The sequence below is a fragment of the Equus caballus genome, chromosome 21, assembly GCF_041296265.1.
Source record: "Equus caballus isolate H_3958 breed thoroughbred chromosome 21, TB-T2T, whole genome shotgun sequence".
Classification (NCBI taxonomy): Eukaryota; Metazoa; Chordata; class Mammalia; order Perissodactyla; family Equidae; genus Equus; species Equus caballus.
In genome coordinates this window covers 43,564,796-43,591,087 of record NC_091704.1, presented here as the reverse complement: position 1 = coordinate 43,591,087, position 26,292 = coordinate 43,564,796, and the positions used below count along the sequence as shown (strand labels likewise).

The 26,292-nt window shown below is 39.7% G+C and overlaps 1 protein-coding gene across 2 annotated transcripts in view; it reads left to right on the top strand.

Annotated features, from left to right (window-relative positions):
• Positions 1-26,292, top strand: part of SLC1A3 (solute carrier family 1 member 3) — a 75,317-nt gene that overhangs the window by 930 nt on the left and 48,095 nt on the right. Inside the window, exons 2-3 of one of the 2 annotated variants that reach the window (XM_001499617.7) lie at positions 1,154-1,425; positions 20,993-21,130. In XM_001499617.7, the coding sequence (XP_001499667.1) occupies positions 1,245-1,425; positions 20,993-21,130 (319 nt within the window). In that variant the 5' untranslated portion in view covers positions 1,154-1,244. Of the gene's footprint in view, positions 1-1,153; positions 1,426-20,992; positions 21,160-26,292 lie in introns of both variants that reach the window. The other variant, XM_070245911.1, reaches the window with a different exon arrangement.

The following is a 26,292-nucleotide window of genomic DNA, read 5'->3' as shown; positions in this document are numbered from 1 at the left end:
CTTATTATCACTGACCCCAACCTGCAATTTTATTTAAAAGTCAAAACTGTTAAGTCTTTTTTTTCCGCACTTGGATCCGGTTGCCTCCCCGACCGAGACACACGCTGGCTGCTTGCGTTGCCAGCTACACACGTCCACAGGCACGACTGATTTTTAGTTGGATTGACCATGGGAAGGATTATGCGTTAGAAATCTTGAAAAGCAGCAGGAGGAATCCCCTGATTTTTCAAAACAGCTGATTTCCACCAAGGACAGATTTACTTAGATATATTTGAATAACCTAAGAGCACGTTAAAGAAACTGGAAACCGCACACTGTAATATTTGGAATGAAAATTGGATTCATATCTTCATCTGTACTAGAAATCCTAAATTGTAAAATGCTGAATTTCCTTAGAAGACTCCAGTGTGTTTGCCACAAAGACAAATGCTATTTTGTACTGCTGCTTGTATTAAAGATGAAAATGAATTATGATTTCAAATAATTTATAGCTGTGTCCAGAGTACTTTGCTCATTTCATGGAAAAAATTACAAAGTTACCCTGTAAAATGGTAAAATGTATTTCCCAATTCCTGCGAGTATTTGTGTTCTTTTTATGACCATTTTTACTAGTTGATATTATCATGAGTTTTTCTTAATGAAGAAAATCATTATTATATATAACAGAAAGATCCAACTGTGAAATGTCAATATTTTAATTCATTTTACTGACCTGGTTATTCCTTCACTCTGTACAGCCTAAGTCATGAGGTAATTAGTGAGCACTTCCTGTGCCTTCATTTCAATCACACATTTATTGAGAGTGTACATTATGCAAAGCACTCGGCTAGGTTCCAGGGAATAGGGCTGAGGTAGGGGGTGCTCAGCCATATCCAGCTCTGAAGAACCCTTTTATAGCCTCTTTGGAGGAGGAAGACAAATTTTTAAAAATAGAACACAAATTTCTGCTAGTCTTTTCTGAATTTATGCCTGTTTTTTGCACGTGGTCCGGGGAAATATGTACATTCTAGCCTTGAAACCTGGCATTGCGGCTCTCCCAGCCCTTGATTCCTACTGAGATTATGCAGTTTGCCAGCATGTTGCCCTGTGGTGGAGCTCCCTGATTTCTCACCCCTACAGGCTGAAACTCTTGTCTTTCTCTCTTCCATTATAGTTGTGTTCTCTAACACCAGAGGTCTGGCTTTCTGGGGGTGATTCCGAGACATTGAAGTGCAAAGAAGAGACAACTCCTAGAGAAGTAAAATATGACTAAAAGCAATGGAGAAGAGCCCAGGATGGGGGGCAGGATGGAGAGATTCCAGCAAGGAGTCCGTAAACGCACACTCTTGGCCAAGAAGAAAGTACAGAACATCACAAGAGAGGATGTTAAAAGCTACCTATTTCGGAATGCTTTTGTGCTGCTCACTGTCACCGCCGTCATTGTGGGTAAGTCATTTGATAACAACCGAAAAAAACTGGATCTTGTTTCTCTGGGGCATCTGGCTGCCTGGGAATATTATCAGATGGACTGATTGTTGGTATTCAGAACGATAGCCCAGGCTTTTCTCTGAATTTCAAGATGTTTTTCCCATTAAATGACAGTTTGTTGGCATGTTTGGAGCAATATATGATAAACACATGGGACTATGAAAGAAGCATCATTAGGCATTATGCAAATCAGTTGATTATGTGGAGAAGGGAAATAAATCAAATGTTTTCCCATCTAATGTAAGGATAAAAGAGTAATAATTTAATCATTAGGCCTAAGCAGTTAAGTAACAATAAAAACAAGCAAGCAAGCTAGAGGTGGCCAAAATGTAATCATTATACAATGTCACTTTCACTTAAAATTAATTTATACAATTAGTATACCCAAAGTGAGATACAGGTCCCTAATAGTACTTATTTTCTAACTGGTACTGATTTGAAGCTGAGTATCAACACTTAGATATAGAGGCTGAATCTTTTATGTGTTTGCACTGTCTCAGCCAGTGACTGGGAAAGGTAAATTGGAGAAAAAGTTAACACGGATCTCTTTCATTCATTGCTTTGAAGCACCTGCCAAAAATAGCTATACCTTTTTTGAAACATTTCGGTCTCTTGCTAATTTAGCACTGTTGACAGCAATCTATACTGATAAACCATTATCGTTTTGTTGGATTTATTGGTATCTGAAATTATAGTTTATTATTTATGAGTGGCATTGTAAAATACAGCTGAGAAAACTACTTATTTGAAATTTTTCATTGAACCAATATAGAAATCGTTAAGCTGGTAAACAGGCCAATGCCATGTTGTAAAAACTGCTCTAACTTTAATATCTACTAATCTGCCACAAAAAAATAAAAGGCATACACATACAGTTTTAATCTCTATCTTGGAGTTTGCCATCAAATATAAAGAGGTAATCATAAAAAAAATTAAGAAATTCCTGTAGCATGTAGGTCTAATTATAGCTTTATCCAAAAAAATAGGATTTGTAAATTTTAGACAACTAGGAATACAGCAAAAGAGTATAGTTTATCACAAAGACTGTAAATATATTCCATTGCCACATCTTTGGCTCCTTTTAGTAATTGTTGGTGATTAATGACTGTTCCATTAAGTTTAGAGATGTTCAAAGAGAAAGTATCCTGATTGACTCAGAGAAGTAATGCCTTTCTTTAGTAGGTTTCCAGGTTTGAATACATTCCTGGAAGCAGTATTTCAGTACCATGTCATTGCCTTGGAAGTCAATGTAAAATTCGGTATACTCGCCTCATTTTTTGCTTTGAATTATAGTCATTGTCAAGCCAAGCAATAGCTACATAATAATAATAATAGTGAACATTTATATGGTCCTATTTCAGTGACTTTCTAGGTGTTTTGCATATATTAGCTCATTTTATCCTTAAACACGCCTGTGAAGTGAGTGGGTAGGTATGAGTCCTGTGCTCTTCATTTTACAAAGGAGTAGACTGAGCATGGAGAAATCAAGCAGCTTGCTTTAGGTCACGCAGCTAGTAAATGCTAGAGCTGGAAGTCAATCTCAGGCTGTCTAGTGCCAGAGGCCTTTAACTTAACTTCTCTGCCATCCTGCCTCTAGTTGACATCTTGTAAGAGATGCCAGGAAGAAGAATGCTGCTATGTCTTGGTAGAAGCCAATTAGCAAGTAATACTAGATGCATTCACATAGTATTGCCATTTTTCTATATGATTTACCCAATTAAACTCAGCAGAAAACTTATAATTCTCCTACAAATGATTAAGCCATGTCCCTCTTATTCATTTAACAAATATCCATTTATTTTGTAATCCTATATGTATAATCATAGAGCTCAGTGATACTCGAGTATGTTTGGAAAAGATGCAGAATGCTTATTCAGAATGGTGTTCTAAACACAAGAGTTCAATTTCTATGACAGAAATGTTTCAGTTAAAGAAGAGAGAAATGGAAAGTAATAAAACATGAACATGGAAAGCAGATTGATAGAAGAAAATAAATATTACAAAGAAATAACATCTCTAATAGAAGGAAGATAATGCCAAGATTTGAGTCCATTTTCTCTATGAGTTCTGGGATCATGTTCTAGTCCAGTGAAGACTTTCCTAAGATTTGTGAGAACTGCAATGAGTTGGCTGAGCTGGGGTAAATAACTTGGCAGGATGCCCTTGTGGTTGGCTTTACTAATGGAAACTGAGGAGGTAGAAATAACAAGAAGAAGGCACTAACAAAGAAGCAAATAAAAAGAGCTCATTGATAGTCAGAGAGACCACTGAGTCTACCCCAAAGACTTGGAATCGCAAATAACAACTTAGCAGCAAACAGATTTAGGAGAGAAGGAAGAATCCTTCAGTTATCTCTTGGTACAGCTTCCATTGAGGGTCCAGAAGAAAAAACAGCTCCATTTAGCTTGTTGCTGGGTACCATGTCTATATCAGTCCTAAAAGAGATAATAGGGAAAGCACATCTGGACATCAACTCTCGAATTTATATACTGCAACATAGGAAAAAACTGGAAAGATGCTAGCAAGGAAGAAGAAAATAGCTATTTTTCCCCAAAGATGAGATGAGAAGAACTATAGCTCTTGTTTAGTTTTCAAATTCTTAGGTTTTGATAGCTTTTAGTAAAAAAGACTGGGAAAATCTATATATTGGGGTGAATTTTTTGTTCAATCTGTTTTCTTTTGTCTTTTTGAAATAAAATGAATATGTATTTAGTATATGGAATTGGAAACTAGAAAAATATTGAGGAGGAGTAGAGGCACTCCTCCTGAATATGTTCTAAATCCCTATATTCAGAATAAAACAGAGAATTGTAAATATTTCGGTACCAATTCCTCTACAAGCACAGGCGTAGAACACTTGTGCAATTTTGTGCCATTTCTAAGCAATGACATTTCTAACGTCATTTCTAAGTGATGTCAAAGTCTGAATGTGCCATGCTACGGCAAAGCCCATGTAACACGAGTAGGTTAGCAACCTGAGAAAAGGCAGTGCCAAGTGCTAAGTCCCTTTAAGAGAGTTCATTATTAGATAATGCATTAGGTAAAGTGTCTTCCGGGGCTGTTGTAGACATCTGTCTGACGAAAACCACACTGAGAAGAGTGGTTACTGTCGTTCTTCCTCCAGGAAGCACTTTCTCATTTCAAAATGTGGTAAGTTGTGTTAAAGTGACCTCAGACATCTCCCTGAAAGACAGGGAAAGTCCTTTGTCATGTTCAAGCCACTGAATGCCACTCTTTCCATGTCTAGGGAATGAATAGCACAATAAAAATGGATCTCAGGCCAAAGAATTATGAAGAAATAGGTCATAAGATCAGCTTTGAGGGGAGGGAATCAGTGAATAGAATTGCCTAGAATTAGATGGTGGTTTTACCTAAGGGAGGTCACAAACACCTTTCTCTGCTGTTAGTCTTAACACACACACACACGAAGTTTATGTTTAGGTAGTCCTTTATATGGGTTTGAGAGAAACTGGCGACTTTTCAGGAAAGAAAACATGCTGGTTAAACTTGTATAAAGCATTTCCCAACATTCCCTAATACTCTTTGACAATAAATTTAAATTGCACTAAAATTCAATGCAGTTCGATAATATCTCTAGAAGGATATACAAGAAACTGGTCACTATGGCTGCCTGTTGGGATCAGAGCTGGATATGTGGGGAATGGGATGGAAGGAATATTACTTTCCTCTAAATAAGTTTCTATATCCTTTTACCACATTCATATATTATCTACTATTATCTATTATGTGCTAAATAAATATTGGTTATTTTTTTAAAAGAAGATTCAATGCTATTCAGCAATTTAACACATATTGCATGTTGCGTATCTGGCCTTGTCCTAAGCAAAGGGGAGTCTCTGCCGTTAGGTAATTTAGTTGGAGACATGGATGAAAAATAGGATGACAAAGGGATAGACAAGGTTCAGAGGCAGTAATAGAGAAGTTTGTAATTAATTCTAGACACTTTTTAAATGAGATCATATTATGCATACTGTCCTGTATAATATATGATGTCTTCCTCCGTTAGTACTTAAAGGTTCCACTTTCTTATTAACAACCACATTGGGAGCCCTAGATGTGCCATGAGGGAAAAAAAGAGCGTGGCTTTTGGTGAAGGATAGACCTGGATTCATATGCCAGCTGTATTGTTTAATAGGTGTGTGATCCTAAAGAAGGCATTGAACTGCTGAGCCTTGGTTTCCTCATCTGTCGTTCCGTGTAGAATATATATTCTGAACACTTACACTGTGCCAAGCACTGTTGTAAGAGGTTGTTAGTATATTAGCTTTATTTAACTCTCACCACAAGCCAGGGAGGGAGGTATTTTTGTTTTCATTCTATCGATGAGGAAACTGAAGTTCAGATACTTATCCCACAGCTGATGCATATTGACTAGGATTCAAATCCACCATTCTGGCTCCAAGTTCATCCTCTTTTCCACCACACTGTTCTGGGTGCTGATTCCTGCCCTCAGGGAATGTCTGTTCTTGTTTTAATACAGCAGTTAGCTAGGATGTGCAGTGACCATCAACAGGAAGGATGGAAAGGAGAGGTTGAATTGAGACCTCATTACAAGGGTCAATTCTGAGTCCTGGGTAATTAATTGCATGTGAGACTTGACAGAAAAGGTGGACTGCAGGTCAGTGGTCCGATGTCTGGCTTGAGTGACCAAGGCAGAATATGGAAAGAAGGTTGGGAAGGGGGCGTAATAAGTTCACTTGGGGATGTGTTGAGTTGTAGATGAGGGGTGCCACTGCAGTGGAGGTGCAGGGCAAGAGGCTCACTGTCAACAGAGATTTGGAAAGTATTCTTGTGATCTGCAGACTGAACGAGGACAAGTTCTATCTTGGAAAGTTAAATGAATTATAATCAATGAATTGGTTTATCCTACTGCATAAGCTGCTCTATGAGTCTCTTCTCAGAACAGTATTAACTCTAGGGCCCTTCTTTATGACTGAAAGTACTCATCTCCCGGAAATGCTGTAGTGCTGTTCTGTGCCTTGGACACGTACGCACTGTCTAGCTGAGTCAGTCAGTTCAGCCAAACAGGTTCAACCATGTGGTTAACTATCAGCTGCTGCGCTGAAGTGACCGGTAGTGGGACCAAACTAGCCAACTGCTAGAGTTAGTGGTGTGGGCACAGTCTGGCACCCACACTGACATCCTGTCAGCTTACAAGAGAAGGGAATCTTCACACAGGTTGAACAACAGGAATTCAAAAAATGGTGAGCAGATTTCTTCAAACTTCCTGGAAATGAGAAAGGAGACAGGGAAGCTCAGGGATGGTGAATAGATTTCTTCAACACTTCCTGGAAATGAGAAGGGAGACAGGGAGCTTCAGGCAGCTGAGGGGAGGGTGGCTCCCTAGGCAGGCCCTCCAAGTGTTACCAGAGCTCAGCTATTCCCTGTCACTCATGCAGGCTCCCCAGGCAGAGGGCTGGGAGGGAAGGGTTAGGCCTTTGGAGCTGAGAAGCAGTGGCTTCTCAATGCCCTGCTCTGGTGGAGTGACACAGGGATAGGGTGTAAGGACTAGAGTCTGATTTTTCTCTGCTTCATCTTCTCCACCAGGAAGTAGAAATACAGAAAAATTGTTGGGGACAGCAATAGCAAATAACTGACGTGTTCATGGCACACTTGGATCTCGGCCCCCTCTCCCAACTCCTCAAAAAGCATTCCAGGGAGCTGCCTCCTGTCGTGGGGGAATAGTCCATTACGGTATAGGAGAGTGGATCAGAGCTGCAGATTCTGGGGTCAGACACTTAGGCTTATGTCCCAGTTCTGGAACTGAGCCTCTGTTTCTTCATGTGTAAAATAGAATAATTATAACACCTCTCTGCCAAGGTTTATATCGCAGTTCTGCCACTTATAACCATGTAACCATAAATAATTTCCTCAAATGCTTGGCAAGTAAAGTGTCCAAAGAAACTGTAAACCCCTCGTCTTTTGCTTCTGTCTTTGCTATGACACCAAGTGAAAATACACACTGATTTGATGATGGTGATCTGCCAGAGAACTGAGACCCAGGGATATGAGGACAAGGAGTGGAAAGGGAGAAGGTGGTCACCTGGTTTAGCTCTAGAAGAAGTCGTTTCTATTTCCCTAGCTAGAGAAGAGAGCCAAGAGTTGTAGGAAGAGACTTAATAGTTGTAAAGGGCTTTGAGAGGCGGAGATGGAAAGCCTCAGAGTAAGTGATACCATCGTTATCTGTCCCCTACCTACCTGGCCTCTTGAGCCGAAGCAGAAAGTAATCCCCAGACAGTTGTTATCACAACACAGGCTGCTCAGTGGAGGGAGTGCCTGACAGTAGATGCCTCTCTCCCGAAAATGAGAAGTTTCTGAGAAAATGTTTTCAATAAATGTTTTAACATACTCAATAGTACATTTTTGTTCATACCACTTGGGACCTTTGAGAGTTCATCACCTCCCTGGTTTCTCCTTTTCTCCAGCATTTTGGTATCTACTGCTCATTAACTGCCACCCTCATCAGAGGGAGGGCAGGCAAGATGAGGGGTTCTGGAAACTTGGGAGAAGTGTTGCCAGTTTCTAACAAAGTTGGTAAAGGTTATTTTGAAGTAGGGGGTAGAAGGCTTAATGTTCTAAGATTATCTTTAGATTTTATTTTGCTCTATTTTCTTCCTGCTAATTCAGATAATAAGAAAACTGAGCAGGCAATTTCAAGTTTGTTTCTTTCAAGTAGGTAATGGAAACAAGCAGGTGTGTTCAGAACAATTACCTGCAGTAATAATACCTTCCATTGTTGCGGTGTTACACTTTACAAAGCGCTCTCCCATTGCGCTCTATAACAGTGTAAATCCGTGGCCAGTCCATCCCCCTTCTGATTAGTATCTGCAAATGTCTGGAATGCAGCTGAGAAAGCATCGAGAGTCTAAAGGTCTTGGTTACAGACCCAGCCCTGCCATCAACAAACTCACTTTGTGATTTAAGACAAATCTCAAGGCCTCATATTTCCTCATCAGCAAAATACGTTTGGACTAATATCTGCTTCCAACTCCAAAATTCTACCATTTTAAGTCTAAATGCCTTCCTCTAAAGCATCAGAATATATGGAATAAGATACACAAGTTCCAGTCCATGACACTGTACAATTGCAGAGACCTATTTCCCGTACTGATATCTCCCAACCCATTCTAGCCAGTCTCTTCAATCTAACAAGCAACCTCCTTCTGTTGGTTTGAATTCTTGAGGACCATCAAGTTCCTGACTCTGGGTGTAATGATCAATGTTTTCTAACCAGTGTTTGAGGACACCAGTGAGGTACACCTCTGCAGAAGCCACGCTGCCCCTCAGTCTTCTACTCATCTCTCACAAATCAGAGGAGGAAAAATGTGGGCTTTTGTTTTTGCTTTAGAGTAAACAAGGTTGTGAAGAGCCTACACTGTTTGGAAGAGGCGACTAGAATGGAAGCTCCGTCTTTTCCAAGCTGTACATTCCAGGTGTTGGAGTACTTGATATTTATGGAACACTGGGGTGCCATAATTCATCAGGTATTTGGTCTGGCAGCTAGATGAGCTGTATCATTGCTGTGAGATGAGGAAACACACACAGAACACTTCAGGGCACAAAATGTAGCCTTTATGCTCACCGAGTATAAAAATTATGAGTTTTACGTCAAGATTCAGTGCTATCAAAATTGCCCAGAGCTTATTCCCCAGCTGGAGAATATTCCCATCACTATGCCCAATCAAGAGATGTGCTCAAGTGGTTTTGAAACCAAAAAGAGAAGAATAAAAAGCCCAAAACTAGATAAAGGAAGATATACCCTGCATGAATTAAGACAAGGTGGGGGAAAGGCACTCTTTCTTTTCTCTATGTATTGTATCAAAGATTCGAAGGTAAATTTAGGAGCAACGAGTTAAAAGGCACACTTAAGTTTTGAATTTCAAGACTGAGTTCCTGTCTCCAGAGAAGGCAACTCCATTCTTCTTGTTCCCAAAGAGACTTCTCCAGTTCTCCAGCAATGATTCCGACCACAGACTGCTGCGGCTTCCCAGAGAGTAGACAGCAGGCTATTAGTGAGAGCCTTTCTATTCAGAATCTTGTAAGATGAAGCTCATTTATCCCTAATGAGAGTAGAGATGGACAATTGCTGCCCGTCTCACCCTGAAAAGATGGCCCCTGCTTTTAGACACATTGCATCGCTTGAAATTCCATCTTTAAAGTAAGTAAAGCAAAACCCCAGGGATACATGTGCTTGGTGATATCTTCAGCTTATTGATGGATGTGAAGGTAAAGCATCAAGAAGGAAATTATGAGTCTTTTAAGAGACTGCCTGTGACCAAAGTTGTCTTCCTTTTTATATATTAATTTTTGTCTTTTTAGATTTGCTTTCTTAAGGCAAATGAAGTAGTCATGTAAACAAAGCTAAGATCCTCTAAACTTCCCAGAGCTTTGTAAGTTCTGGCAATGCACTGCTTTCCACAATGTGATGGATGATGAAAAGACCATGCAACCTTTGCCGAGTGGTTTTCAATGTGCGTCTGCAGCTTTGGTACACTTGTTACTCCAAAGCCTCATTGGTTGAGCAGCACAGGAGCCGATAGCGATTGAGTTCAAAGTTTTTTCAGATTCACTTCCTTGCCTCCAAAAGAAACAGCTGTTTGATCAGAAAGTGATCCACTCACTATAAATCTGAGCACAAACTAGTGACTTCCTTCTCCATGTCCCAAATTAAGTAAACTCACTGTTATGGCAAATTAAAGCAGGACTGGAGAGGAAGCAACCCAGATCCAAAGTGACTTTTTAGAAAGATGCAGGTGTCTAACAGAAGTGATGTAGAATAGAATTCAGTCAGTAAGAAAAAAGGTCGTAGGCCATTTTTCAAAATAAGCAAAGAAAAATGGCCTACAATTTTTCATGAAATAAATAAATTTATATTGCCCCAAGTCAAAAAGTACAAAAGAATATAAAATGAAAGCATCCCACCCATTGGTGTCCCCCAGGAATCCAGTTTACCTTGTTATCAGTTTCTTATGTGACTTTAGTTATTTTATGAGTATATAAATAAGTACAGATTTATCCTTTTTTTGCCTTTTGTATACAAATGGCAGCCTACTGTGTATAGCCTGCTTTACACCTTGCTTTCTTGCATCTTGCTTCACTTTACAATATCCCTTAGGTATGATTCCTTATTAGCACATAACAAAGCCCCTCATTCTGTCTTGGGGCGGAATTGTATGGGTGTGCCATAATTTACTTAAGCAATTCCCAATTGATCGCTTAAGTTGTTTCTAACCTTTAGATATTATTTTTTAAATGGCTTCATGAATAATCTTGTACGAAAGTTATTTCACCCAGGCAAAGTATATCTGTGGGATACAGCCCTGGAAGTGAAATTGCTGAGACTAAGGGGATACATGTCTGAGGTATTGATAAGTATTGTAACTTGTGGCCCTTAGAGGTTGCACTAATTTACTCTCCTAAAGTGTGGTATTTCTAAAAGGATTAGCTCCATTGCTGCCCCTGCCAAAGGTAAGGATGAGTAGGGTTTGCCATTTGTGTGGGCTAACACACGAGCAAATGGCAGAAGGGGACCTTAGAAATTTTAAATATACTTCATTTCCGATTTCTACTCACCCATGACAATATTTTCTTTTACCAAAAACAGGCAACAGGTTCTGATGATTTTAGTTAATGTTTCTAACATAGAACATTTTTTTTAAATGCTGATAGATTGGACATTTAAAAGACCTGTGGGATTATTTGTAAGTTAAATTGCTATTTCACATAGCTTATGTTAGTGCAGTTTTAGGAAGAAATCACCAGGCTTTTCAGAACTCCAAGGTTCTTCCGTTACAATTCTCTCTCAGAGTCGCCCAGGGCTGGTTCCTCTGGGCATCACTGGTGGGACAGGGCTGGAGCAGGTATTTCCCACCTTCAGCAACAGGAAATACCAAAGGACAAAAGAATGAGCCAAGCCAGGGCCCAAATCTCTGGAGGATGTGGGAACAAAGGAGTTGGGAAGGGTTGGAGGGTTACCTCAAATACAGAGTAGCTTCTCACCAGGAAATGCCTGTAAGTTTGGGCTGAAACAAAAGACCAGGGACCGGCAGACCTCTTGGGCAGGTAAATTCACCATATGCCCTTGCCCACTGTGTAAAAATAAGCTAATGGAACCTTACGTCCACCAGCTTCATCAGGCTGGCGTGAGACAGGCTTATGATACCTCCAGATTGGGCCACAATCTAGCCAAGTTCTGAAACAAAAACTTTCCTTCGCTCTATCAAATAGTTATTTATTGTGTACCTGCTGTTGACGCTAATAATTCATAATCAATCTATGAATCCAAATTGGGATGATTATATTATGAGCCAGATCTGAGGACTAGCCCTGGGCCTTCCTTCCCCAAGGAAAATTGATGATATATATACAGAGTGATTATATACCATCTTGGACCAATGAGCATATATCACATATGATAAGAATGTCCCTTTTACAATAGTCACGAGATTGCTCTGCAGCCACAGCACATCAGTGATTACAGCAGGTCAGTGGTCACAAGGTGAGCACAGCAGGTCAGGAATTAATCCTTAGATTAGGGAGAGATGATTATTCTAAAGGAAATGCAAATATGGGGGAGGTTACATCCCTATCTTTAGGGGCATCATTCTTGTCTTTGGGACATAGTAAATATTTAAAGCAGATGTGCAATGCATGTTCAACACCACATCAGGCCCTTTTGGAAAAACAAGATCAGGCCAAATTAGTTTTAACCAAATAGCTTCCTCATATACTCCGATAAATCCTGTTGCCTTTCATTTATTTATCACTGCTATAATAACTGTAATAGCCAAAGTGATAAAGTGTTTTTTGACTTATTAAGTGCTTTTACAAGCACTATCAAGGAATCAAGGACATTAGCATTCATTAGAAGAGATAAGATAAATTCATAATAAAGCAGCTAAGATTTATAATGCTTTTGGTTTACATGGTTCTTTTAAACTCAGGACATTTCGCTGAGAATATTAAAATTTAAGAGGATCTTAGATACTGCTTGTTCCCATCTATCCCTCCCATTCTTCAGATTTAAAAAAAAAAAAGAGTCCAAAGAGATTTTGTGATTTGAAGATATGGGCTATGGAAACAGGTAAATCTAAGTTTAAAACTCCATTCTGCCAACATCATTTATTGGCCATGTATTGGCCATGGCCAATGGACAAATGGCTTTTTTTTCTGGGGCTCAATCTCCTCATCTATAAGATGATAACATTAAATCCTGCAGGTTTGATTTGAAGATTAAATCATTTAAGTAGGTATCCACTGGCATAATTTACTGGCAGTATCAGGTCCAGAACCCTCATCTCTGACTCTCAGCCCATGATCTTTCTACAGCATCACACCTGCTTTCCTTTATGTTCAAAAAACCTGCCTCGTGAGAGAAATAGGGACCAGGAGCTCTCATTCCTGGTTTGTGAATCTAAACAGGTGAGAAACTGTAGTTCAGTCAAGATCGAGTTCCGCACGTCATGAGTGAGAAGTCACCATTTGGGAGAGAGGGGGTGTTCCTTAGGGAGCGCTGCTCTGCTCACAGAGTGCAGTGGGGGAAAGGATTTGCTGTGGAGCACAGAGCAGTGATTCCTCCATTCCGGAAACATTTTCACAACCAGTTGGAGGCCAAGCACCAGTGGATACTGGTCATCCGAAAGAGAGTAAGTCACGCTGTTTATTCATTCATTCTGCAATACATTGAGCACTACTATGTGCCAGGAACTGTTTTAGGGGCTTAATATACATCAGTGAACAAAAGTGAAAAAAAAAAAACTGTTTTCTTGGAGCTTATATTTTAGCAGGCAGAGACAACAATAAACAACAAGTATAATAAATTAGAAAATTATATTGGATTTTGGAAGGTGATAAGAACTACTGAAACAAATAAAGCCAGCTAAGGGAGAAGAAAGTTCAGGGTAGGCGTCATTAAGAAGATGACATGTGAATTAAGTCTTAAAGGAAGTAAGCCTTGTGAGTATCTGGGAAGAGTGCTCTAAGCAGAGGTAAAAGCCACTACAAGGACCTAAAAGTGGAATCATGTCTAAGGTGATAGAGGAACAACAGTGAGGCAAATGTTGGGGGGGGTGGGGTGCGTTGGCGTAGGAGCTGAGTTCTGAGGATGGTGGAGCTGGAGAAGTAGGCCGGGTGCAGCCATTGCATGGCCTTAGGTTTTCACTCCACAGGAGATGGGGAGCCAGTGGAGAGAACAGAGAGGAGTGATATTCTGACCTAGGTTTGGGTATTATGTTGGGAATAGACTGGAGGAGAGTGGCAAAGTGGAAGCAGGGAAACCAGTAGGAGGCTACTGTGATAGTCCAGGCCATAAGGAGGGTGATGTTTAAATCTTGGAGCCTTCTTCATTCATAAATTAGAAAAGAAAAAGAATGAGGCATGGGGAAAGTCACATAGAGAGTTAAAGGCAGGGCTGGGACTAGAATCCTAGCATCATTCATTTACCTAACATCTAAAGAGCATCTTCTCTCTGAGTGTGTCTACGCCACACTTAGTAGTGAGGAGACCACTAAGCACCTTAAAGCAGCCTAGTGAGGAGGCCTAGAGACCTTTTCAGGGTAGACAGACCCCAACCGCCAAATGCAGCTCACTTGTTGAGTGTAGGAGGGACCTGTGACCTTGCTTCTAAACAATAGAATTTGGCAAAGATGATGCATGTCACTCCTGTGATTTTGTTACATCATACACTGGATTGTTGTAACCTTGAGACAAAGTAGTGCTAGGTTTGTTTTTTTGCTACAAGAGGAAAAGATCTTACCTGGGAAATAGTAGCATTATGTCACATAAAACCAGCAGTGTGTTATCAACAAAAATATTTGATATTCTTATTTTTCTTGAACCATATTGCATACAAGTAGACAGCATGGTCCCCTTTATGGCTAAAGATCTGCAGGTCAAGCTTTTTCTGGGTATGAGTTTGGGTGTCCTTCTGACTGCTGTGCAGTGTAAATGCTAGAAGAGCTAGTTGGTTCATTCTGGATGGGTGTTTGGTAGTTTTCTTGTGGCAGCCTCAGAATGTGAGGTCTTTCTCTCAAGATCAGTGCCACTATTACTTTTAGATTCTCTTTTGGCATCTGAGCTCTTTGGGGGCATCATCTCTTTTTCTGGAGAATTTTGCATTGTGAGTAATAATTCTAGAAGGCTTTTTGGTCTTCTAAGCTGTTCATGATGGAGTTTGGAGACAGGGTAAAAACTTTAGTAAAATTTGACTATTTCAAACTCCAACATTTACCAAAGTTAAGTGGGTGATTTGGTCCAAATTTTGGTTCAAATTGTGCTTCATTTTTTACTCAGATATTTTCTGGCTTCTCAATATTTTCAATAATTTCATCAGATTAAATATGGACCAAATTCTTAAAGTAGGTCTAGCTTTTAACTTGTGAGTTTTTGGCCTTCAAAACCAAGCCCATGGTGTGTTCTTTCTAAGGCTCCAGTGTGCGCATTGTGTCTTAGTTTAGAAAGCGAAGTGATATGTAATCTTCCAAAGAAGTGTTTGTTGTGTAGACTCCCCAGGGGAAACAGTGAACCCCTGAAGAACTCACTTCTTGAGCTTTCCACATCAGGAGAGAGAAAGTATTTAAATAACAATGCATGTTTGCTCATAGCATCCAACAAGCACAGTTCATTTTGATCACCTTAGACATTCTAGTTAAGATATCTCCTAAATTCTAGAAATCTTGTTAAAATACTAAAGCAGGAATGATGTAAGATGGTTTACAGACAGTGAGCCATCTGGGTATTGCTTGTGACATCTGTGTATTACACAATGTCACCAAGATGCAAACTTTGCAGAATTTGCTTCAGCTCTAACAAATCCTGCTGGAAGTTATTCTGGTTTTTATTGTTATTTTTGCAGCTTAATCAATAATAAAGGATCTGTTCTTTTCCATTAAAGATCTGGTGGCCATGAAGGTTTTTATTAGCTCTGGGAACATCAATCAATGTGCCTCAAATAAGCGCCCACTAATGGAGCTCAGCTCTGCAGAGGCAGGGGGCTGCTGTACCAAAGGGAAATAGGACTCGCTCGCCCAGATACCTCTAATTGGTCAGAAGGGCAGAGTGTAGAGGGCTCTGAGAAGTCTGCCTATCAGGCTATGGAAACGTGTTTCAGGGAAGGCTTTTTTAATTGCTGGGCTAGAATGCAATCAGAAACCTGAACTGCTTACCCAAAAAAGCAATCTTTGCATTCAGAGCATTTCCTCCTGATTTGATGCTGAGAGCGGGCTGACCTTATCACACTGATTCCACCTCTAATGCTGCCTGTCAAAGCAGAAAGCTGAAGAAGAATGTCTTTTGTTTATTTATTCAGCAAATAAATTGAAAAAAGCTAGAGGTTGACTTCATTAAGTAAAAGCAACAAAACAAAACCTTTCCCTAACTCAAGCTCTACATTTAGTTAACCTAATTAAAAATAGAACAGAAAGATAGGCAAAATATCGTGTACTAACTTGGGCTCTTTAAATTAGTAGTGGGACTATTGCAAGGATGTGAGTACAGCATAGTGGGGAGAGTCTGGGCCTGGAACTGGACAGTAGGTGTGATGTCCACCTCAGCCACTCACTTGGCCTTGGGGAAGCAGCTTGACCCCTCTTTACGTCAACCATGGCTCCAACCTGTGCCATCTGTGTGGTTTTGGCAGCTTACCTCTCCTTTCAATGACTCTGGCTCTTCATCTGTGAGTTGTGGATGTTACTAGCCCTGGCCTTCATGGTGTCCATGAGGTGATGTGCTTGGGAGGACTTGGCATCTTGCATGTGCTGAGCACTGTTGGCTGTTGTCATTCAGCATGGGAACCTGCAGCATGTTTTTATGTACTATCCTCTCCACCTTTGTTATCGACAGTTTCCAAGAATTAAAATGTGTGCCATGGAGAGAAAAGGCAGGCTATTTTAATTAATAAATTTTATATGTTTAGTTAAATCATTCCATAAAAGAGGATTTAGAATAACCATTTTAAACAGTGACCTGGTACTAATAATTGTATTTTAAGGTCCTCAACAAGTAAGAAGACCTATAGTGGGTTCCAAGACATGATGGGCACCTCTGGGGCATCTCTAACAGACCCAAGCCTATTATTCAAGTGCTTCTACCTTTTAGGGGTTAGAGATGCTGAAGACTCAGGAGCCAGGCTCATTTGAGAACTGTTCTCAAGCCCAGGCTGCAAGGATGTGTCTGTGTTTGAGAGGCATTAAAGTGTTATAGAAAGAGCGCTGGGCTTTGTTTAGAATCCCCCAGGTCAACCCCTTGCTAGCTCTGTAACTTTGAGAAAGTTAACTGACTTCTGAGCATCAGTGTCTTCATCTTTAAAATGGACATGATAATATCTACCGCTTAAAGTTGAGATGAGGATCATGCCACCATTAATGCATAGTAAGGGCTCAATAAATATTCCACTTCCCCAACATAATCTCCTCTTTCCCAAGAGTAGAAATGGCTGCTAAACCCAAAGATAGTAAACAGACCAAAGCATAGTCAGGGACAAAACTGATTCAAAGTGTATTTACAACATGCTATCCCTCCAAACAACTTCTCTCTTCAAGCCATTTGACCTAAAACTATCCCTTATAAGTAAATGACGTCTCCCCTCTGCTCTTTCCACTATAAAGAAGAACTTTTTAGAAAATGTGGGTTCTGTATTGGAGAATGTAAAGAAACTGAGGCATCCTAGAATAGCTGATGCCAGGACTACACTTCTAAGCAAGACCAGCTTATTGACTGGATGGAGACAGGAGAAAAGTACCACGACCTCTTGAGATTTTGCTTCCCTGACTGTCTTGCTGTTGCTCTGTTAGATACCTATTTGGCAGGTTGAAGAGTTAGAAGCCTTTTTCATTCATACATTGCCCAGAATTCATTCACTGGACTGGCTTACTTTCCCTCCTAACACTTACATGAAAATTGGTTGCACTGAGTAAATGCGGGGTTTGATGGGGGAGGAAGAGAAAAGGAACCTGAACACCCAAGGAGAGAAAGAGGCTGGATGCAGCCAATGTGACTGTAGAGAGGAGAGGAGAGTCAGTGTTGCTACAGGTTAGACTTTGGGAGATGGGATCAAGTGCACCTGGTATTTAGAAAGAATCATCCCTGCCTTCATCTACACTGGCTTGTTTCTTGCTCCTAGAACCTATATCATTAGTAAAGCAGCTGTCTATCAATTTTTTCTAAATTATACATTAAATAGGTTTTCTGGACTTGCCAGGATCCTGCCCACCCTTGGAAATATTGTTGTATATGAGTAAATACATTTTGAATAACAGCCAACTTAGAAATGAACTTGTAAAACCAAACCTAGTCTTAAATTGTTACTTGGGGGATATCTAAAATTTCTAATAGCTTGATATGTTCAAATTCCAAATGACCAAAATGAATTTCTTGTGTTTACTGTGCATATTTTTTGCTACAATCGAATGACAGATGTTTAAATGCATTAAAGATCAGAAAACATAATCAATTCCAGTGAAATTGCATTTAATTGGAAGTAAGGTAAAATTTATAAATATTTACTTATTTATTTACTTATTGTAAGATGAAGCACTTACCTGAGTGTGCCTTGGCCTTTATATGAACAAGTAGGAAAGAACAAGATATAACCATAGCTTTTTGTAATTCATATGTGCTTTTGATGCTGCTGTGTTAAATAATGCACACTGACAATCAGAATTAAATGCCTTCCCCAAACCAAGTTCTAGGGAGATTAAACGTTCAATATTTTAAAACAAACCAAGAAAACCATCAAAGGAGAAAAAATGAGTTAAAGATTTATCAAATTTAGGAGGGGGAGGTAAAGTTTATAATTCTTAAGAAGTCACGTAATAAAAAGATGTGCAAACATTATTTTCTAAAAATGCAAAATACCTGTATATTTTAATGTGATAATATATGGCAAACAAATTAAAAAAATAGTTGTAGCAAATATTATTTTATACATAGGCAAAGGGTAATTGTCTTAATTATTAACAAATCTATACGAAATACATAGATACATATATATATATATATACACACATATATAAACTTTTAAACTATTAGGATTTAGTAAATGCTTAGAGAAAATGCAATTGGAAGAAATGGTCAGCATCATTAGATATTAAGTAAATTCAAAAGAAAACAAAAATACATACCACTTACTCTACGTTCACAAATTTTGCTTGTTTTAACAATTTTTTTGACAATACTCTGCTTCTGGAGGGATAGGATTAAAGCCTTCTCATTCACTAATGGAACATTAAACTGCTGGGCCAATCAATTGGGAAAGCAATTTGATAACATGAATCGAGGTAGTCATACTCTTTAACGTTGTTTCCATCTCTCTAAACTATACTAAAAGAAGTATTCCTAGGGGCTGGCCCCGTGGCCGAGTGGTTAAGTTCGCGCGCTCCGCTGCAGGCGGCCCAGTGTTTCGTTGGTTCGAATCCTGGGCGCGGACATGGCACTGCTCATCAGACCACGCTGAGGCAGCGTCCCACATACCACAACTAGAAGAACCCACAACGAAGAATATACAACTATGTACCGGGGGCTTTGGGGAGAAAAAGGAAAAAAATAAAAAAATCTTTAAAAAAAAAAAAGTATTCCTAGATATGAAACAGCCTTCATGTATTCATCATGGTGTTCTTCATAAAAATGAAAAATGCTAAACAATCTAAACGTTCAACAGCAAAGGCTGTATTGAGTAAATTTTGATGCAGTCATTGGATCTGAGGTCATGAGGCCTACAAGTGAAGTTTATGGTGACCATATACAGAAAAGTATATTCTGCGAGATTTCCATATGTTTAACTCTGTATGGGAACACTCTGGAAAGAAACCTACTGAAGCACTAGCAGTGGCTGTCTCTGCTCTACTGGAGAGGCAGAGAGTATGTGAGGTAGTCAGGAACGTGAGATCTGAGTGCAAACTGCCTAAGCATAAATCCCAGCTCTGCCACTTGAGTAGCTATTTGACTTTGATGTTGAGTTGCTATTGGAATAGGGCAAGTTTTAAGTGCATTATGGTTAGATTTCTCCATCAGTGAATTGGGGGTAAAATAGTACCTACCTCCTGGGGTTTTTGTGAGGATTAAATTTACTATCACAAGTAAAGGACTGACAACTATGTCTAGCATATGGTAGGAGCTCCGTAAACATTAGCTGTTTGCTATGTAAGCAGTGGAACCAATATGGACAGGCTTTTGCCTCCACTTTTCTATATTTCCAAAATCAATTTTTCTCTCTTGGGTATATTACTGTTACATTGGAATAAAATAATAAACATTTTCTGAAGGCCCTGAAAACTGAGTCAGCTGGATTTTCTAGTCAAATAACTTCAGGCTCTTAATTGGAATATCACAGTATGCAATCAAAGAATGGATACTTCATGGGTGCTGAGACCCAAGAATTGAAATCAGAGTTGCAGTGACAATTGAAAAGAACTTTGCATCCAATTTCATAACAGAAGAAGCCCATTTCATAGGCAGTTAGGGTGATTCCATTTTCTTAAAGGACTGTTTGCTTCCTTTGGAAGAACTTTATGTCCCACCAATCTTCTCTTCCCCTTCTCCAACCTCTAGCTTCTAGATAACTCGGTACTTCTCTATAACTCACACATGTTTTAGTAATAGCAGGGCAAAAATTTTGAAAATATTTACAATAATGGAATAAGTAAATTTTCTTGAGCAGGAAAAGTAAATTAGGGAAATGGGAGAGGGAGTAAATTTATTCAATATCTTTGTTAATTTCCAAACATTTCAAAAGGTATCCTGCATAATTTGATTTACATATAAAGTTATCATTTAAAAAATGTATTTTAAAGTTCCAGGAGAAGAAGGAAAATTAATGGGAAAATTACTTTCTCTTTCCTCTATTTTCCGCTAAGTTTTCAGGGAAAATTTTGGGAAAAAAAGTCTCTGCTCATTTTAGAGTCCTCTCTTGCCAGCAACTAACAAGTCTGTACAATAGAGTTGCCAAGGCAATATCAAGACCATGTAGACAGAAAGTGTGTGCAGAGCAGGAGATGATGAAAATGTATTAACAGTGTGAACAAGAATCTTTTTAATTAGAAAAAAAATAAAATTGCAGTACCCTTTATAAGTAGTTGTGCTAGCAATTCTAACATCTGTTGTTACAAAGGAATTTCATTATGAGGCTTTTTTTTCCCATATTGCCTTGTTCACGGGTACATGAATTGTCTCCTGGTTATGCCCCAGTCTTCGTAACTCTCTACTGAGCCATGTCAAAATTGGTTCCCCTGCATTTAAGTTAGACAAAGAAATTTTTCGTTTGCTACAACCAGGGACACTTTTTCTATAAGTTCTGCTCGATGCCCGGGTTTCAGTCAGACCCTTCCAGACTACGACTAAAAAGATAGACACAGCCCTTGCTCCCAAAGCAGCACAAATATTTGCTGCTTAAATAAATTTACTCTTGTCAGAGAGGAGTGATTACCAGCCAAATACTTGCTCATTTTTCTAGGACTGTTACTTCAGTTTCAAAAAAGACTCAATTTTTCTTCTTTTTTTTTTTTCCCTTCAGGTACAATCCTTGGATTTACCCTCCGACCATATAAAATGAGCTACCGGGAAGTCAAGTATTTCTCCTTTCCTGGGGAACTTCTGATGAGGATGTTACAGATGCTGGTGTTACCACTTATCATCTCCAGTCTTGTCACAGGTACCATATGCAGTTGCTTTTTTTTAAGTGTGCTTATTGCAAAAGATCGCTTAGAAAAACAAATGCTTTAGGTTTCTGCTGGATGCATGCTCTGTTCTAGAAAAAAAAAAAGTCCCTTCAAAATGATGGAAAGGAGGCTTTAGTAATGCATGAATGATTATAACTCTCGTATTTTACCAATCACAAGAGGAAACGGATTTAAACAGCCACGTAATCTGGTCTGCCTCACTACCAACGAGGTGCTCTGCTAAACACTACACAACCAGCCTTCTCTGACCACAGCGATATAGTTGACAACAGCGTACAACAGGTCTGTTTTCTCACCCTCTTATCCCACCCAGATAACATCTGGTTGGACAGCCTATTAGCTATTGATGCAAGAATGCTTGTTCTCAGAGCCACCAGGACTTGAGCGGGAGCCTTCTTGGAAGCCTCATCAAGAGGTAATGCCCACAACACACTCACCAACTCTGCTGCCACCAACACTTTGTCTTTTCCTGGTGAACCCGCATGATTTCATTTCCTTCTCCAGTTGTCCCCCACCCCCGTTACCTTTTACGCTGGTGGGAGAATGGGGAGGGGGTGGGAGATTTCCCCATCCAGATATTTTCTCAGTTGACATTTGGATTTTCAATGAGTGGAAGCTTTGCAGGGTAGAATTCTGTTTTCTATGACAGCAAGATAATTTACTCCTACATGGGAAATAAGAGTCATTTGTATATGTGATTGACAAAAACAAACAGAGCCAGGAAGTTGCAGAAAAATGTTACTGTACATTCCTTCCTGCCCACTCTTCTCTTTCCCCACAGCACATCTCTGACTTGGAGAAGGAATGTCCATAGACACTGCCCCAACAGGATGGTTTCTGGGTTTGTAGCTAAAGCCCAGAACTCAGGTATTACTGACCCTGTTCTCTTTTCCAACCTTGGCTCACTGTCCCTTGTTAGGCAGATCACTCGGCCTCTATGTGAGCTGGCTCTGAGCATCTTTTCCCCTCCCAGGGAGTTCTCAAGGATATTTATAATCTCCTTTAAAGATCTCTGTGTGATAAGAACTTCATAGTACAACTCAAAAGTCATGGGGCAAGATTCTGGCTACTACATACCTTGGAGGGCTAGCCATTACTTGGACAGAGCTATGGCAAATTTTTCCTCAATGCCTTGCAGATCTCTGCTGACTGCCACTTGTCCAGGTCTTTAAACACGTGATTGCATGTACACGAAGCTCCCATTGGAGGAATGAATTGCCCATAAAACAATCACGTAGACAGGATGATTTGGGGTACTTGTTTTTCAAACTGGCCTGGCCCATTGGTGACCAGGAGTAATCATAGCAACCACAGTTCTTAACCCAGAAGATAGATTAATGCTGATGTGAGGGCACATCCTCCTTTTGTTATCCGAGTGCTGCTGTTTTTCTGGGAAACAAGTTCTTTGCAATAAGCGCTTAGAGGACAGAACTCACGTCTGCCATTTTATTTAGTGAAGAGCAAGGAGTCCCTCTTCATCTCTACTGACTATTGTCTGAATTGAGTATCTGTAGTTTTCCTGGACGCAAACTGAGGGGTCCTGCATCCTTTTATACTGTCTCTTCAAGGGTAGGAGCAGTGTTCGGAGATTTCTGCTTTCTGGTAATTGTGCTAAAAACCCACTGTGTTACCCTTTATAAGAGGAAAGCCCTCATTAGGTACAATTAGAGAAAATATTACTTCCTCTCAGTAGCAATTCTAGTTGACAGTTGCCTTGAAGTGGCATTTCCTGGTATTTTCTAATACTTAACACATCAACTTTATTGAAGGAATGAGAGCTTACGTTGAGTAATTTTGCAGGAAAAAACACTATGATGCAATCCCTTTTGCATGGTTAAAAAGAAATTTGTGGGTAAACCTTAGAGGAATCATGAACATTTATAATATTTCTGTTAAAAAGAAAGGAATTATAAGCTGCAAGCAACCGATATAAAATGAACTTTTAAAATGTAGCCTAATTGCAAGTTGGGAATGTTGCCACTTGGGACCATTAAGAGAGTCTCAGCTCTTTTTCAGGAGAGTGTTAAGACAAGGGGCATAATTTAGTTTGTCAAAGATCTTTTTAAGGCTTAGTCTCAAAGGAGTAATTTCCAAGCTACGTGGTAATTTAGATACTTATGATCAATTGGAATGAATGATTGATTCAATAAGAATTTCCTTCAGGGTTTTAAGTACAATGATTCTAAGCCAAAGTGGAGTATGACCCAGTGGGAATGGGAACGAGGGAGTACTTCTGCAAATGACACCCATCCTTGGAGGACCCCTGTGTATGTTAGGAGATGTTACCTGAGAATGTTTTGCTTCGGGAAGGAAAGAAGTCAGGCTCCACTATGTTAGAATGGAAAAGCAAACTCAAATGCCACGAGTGGCCAAGCAGGTAATGAATCTATATATATGAAGCTGCCCTTTCAGGCTACTTCTTTTTTTTTTTTTTTTTTACTTTTTATCAAAGTTTCACTACTTTGATAGAGTCACGGATACAGAGAACTATTTCTCTTAGACAGGAAAAGTAACAGGGACAAGTGTGATGATAAATGGAAAATGATCCAGCTGCAGGATAGTGTAGACAGAGGGAGGCATGGAGACCATTGTGACCTGAAAAGTATTAGCTCCAGCCAATTGTTACCGTGTGTCAACAAGGGCCAAATCTCCCAATTGTTCAAGTGAATCCAGAAATCCAAAATTTTTAAGAACCTCTAGACTTTTTATTGTTGATGCAGTTAACAGAACAAAACACTGCAAGCCAAATAAAGCATATTTGGAAGCCCCATGCAACCCTTGGGCTACCAATATTGGAACTCAGGTTTGAAAATGGATGCCATTAATTATAAGAAATGCATTGCTAAGCTTGTGCATCCATCGCGTTATCACTGGGTTTCATATGTTGCCTTATTCCACTGTTGACAGTTCTGTACCAAAGCTTAACTCAACATGGAAGCAGCTACTAACCACCACATTTATTGCCAACTAAACAAATAGCTATTGAAAAACTTCTCTCCATCTTCTGGGTATAACCATGTTGTGTCACAGCTGTGCTGGTCTTTTGTGTACCCGACAGGAACACCAGAATAAGAACTCCGAGGTCATGCTCCCATGGAAAGTATTTCCCAAGGGGAAAATGCTTGACAGACTTAGTGCTCTTAAGTTCAAAAGTCCCTGGGCCCATGCAGACAGAAGTTCAAATGCATGAAATCCTTATTGCTTTCTTGGAATAGACATTTTCTTTTAGAAGATTCTGTACATTTAATTGTATTGAAGTCACGTTTAAACTCTGAAAAATCTAAACTAGGTTTTTGTACTTGGAACACCATGTTGGTGAGTTCTAAAGCCCCTGTAAGCCATGTTCTCCATTTCCTGAATTTGAAATTCCAATCTTTCCAAACATCCTTGGTGTGCATTAGCATTCCTGAATCGCAGAACAATGCTGCCAGAGAGAAGCTGGGAGAAGGCCTAAAGGGCTAGATTTGTACTCAAATACCTATTTTTTGAGCAAGAAGAGATGTCTGTGCCAACACACCACATAGTAAAAGAGGGGTTTGGTGCCAATTTCTATAGATTTGGTCAGGATAGACAGCCAAGCTAGATATTTCACCCTAGAAATATGAGTTGCTTTGGCTGGCTTAGCCTGATTAAATTTGCTAGATAACATTAAACTCCATTTCAGGTTGTGCTGTGTAGACATAACTATTACCTCCTTACTTTGGGATCGTTTTAGAAAATTAATGCCTTCTTCTTTTCTCTTTCTAAGTGTACATTCCTCCTCAATCGCTTACCTCAAAAGGTATCTTTTGTGTCTCCAGTTTTCTGGAAGTGGGGAGCACAACTTTTGACAAACAATCTCTGTGGAGTTGGGCATATTGTATGTAAAAGGGAGTTGGTGGGAGTATCAACAGCAACAGTCAAAGTAGCAGCGGGATCTGGGGCCCATGGTAGGGCACACTGGAGGTAAGATTACAAAATGAATGAAGTTTATCTTTTAACATTCCTTCCTTCATTAACAGTTGTTTATTGAGTTCTTACTGTGTCAAACACTGAACTAGGTACAGGGGATACATAAATACAGAGTATGGTCCCCAAGAAGATGTATGTTGGGCAGGGAGGAGCTTCCCTGTGCCCCTTAAATCATACAAAATACCTGAGCAAATTCCAATTCTAGCTTTGAAGGAGTAGGGCTGGTCCTCTGTGCTCCCAACTAGAAAGGGATAATTTGATTGGTTTTAAGAACATCATCCCAAATCTGATTTTTGGAGTCGTGGACAAAAGATCTTTGAAACCCATTTTGTTCCTGGAAAACTCTGACAATTCTTTTTTGTATCCAAAATGAAACAAATTAAAAAATAAAAACAGGAAAACAAAACAAAACAACACCTGCCTGCCTGTAATCCCTCCTCCACGTGACAAGCTCTGTGACATGACATGTCACATATTTCTTAGGCAGCTTCCTTCCAAATCTGTAGACCAATGAATTCAGTGGAACGTGGCGCTTAACTATAGTCAAGGCCAAGGAGCTGCGGGGACCAGCACAGGACTCTTTTACCCGAGTAAATAAAAGTAGAAACAGTAACTGTGGTACCTCAAAGTATGGCCTTCTGGCTTCAGAGAAATAGCAGTTACAATAAGAGTAATCTAAAGTTTTGTCTTTAATTTATCGTGAGAGGGCAAAAAATGAGCCAGACAGTTCTTAATTCTTGGACATGTGAAAGGTTTGTTAGGGGCTTGCAAAAATGAGAGCCAAAATCACCTGAGAAAAATTTAGTATTTTAAACTGTTCATCGCCATGGCCCTGGGGTATAGATGAGACCTATTTGAAATACTCCAGGCACTTATGCACAAGAAAAGGGACTGTAGATTTATCTTCTTTCCCTCACATATACATTTTATTGAAGAAGAAAAAAAGTTATCTGTCTCAGGTGGGGAGGAATTTCTTTGCGCCTCCCTTTCTTCTTCTGTAAAATGAAGGCGATCACAGTACCTGTGTCATGGGGTTGTTATGAGAATTTACAGCTGGCACACACTGTGTGTTCAATTGGTGGTAGCCATGGGCAGTGAGAGCAGCAGCGATGAGTGTCGTGGTGGTCCACATCGTATAAATGAAAATTCTAGAGCAAGAAGCGAGAACTTCAGTTCAGGGTCA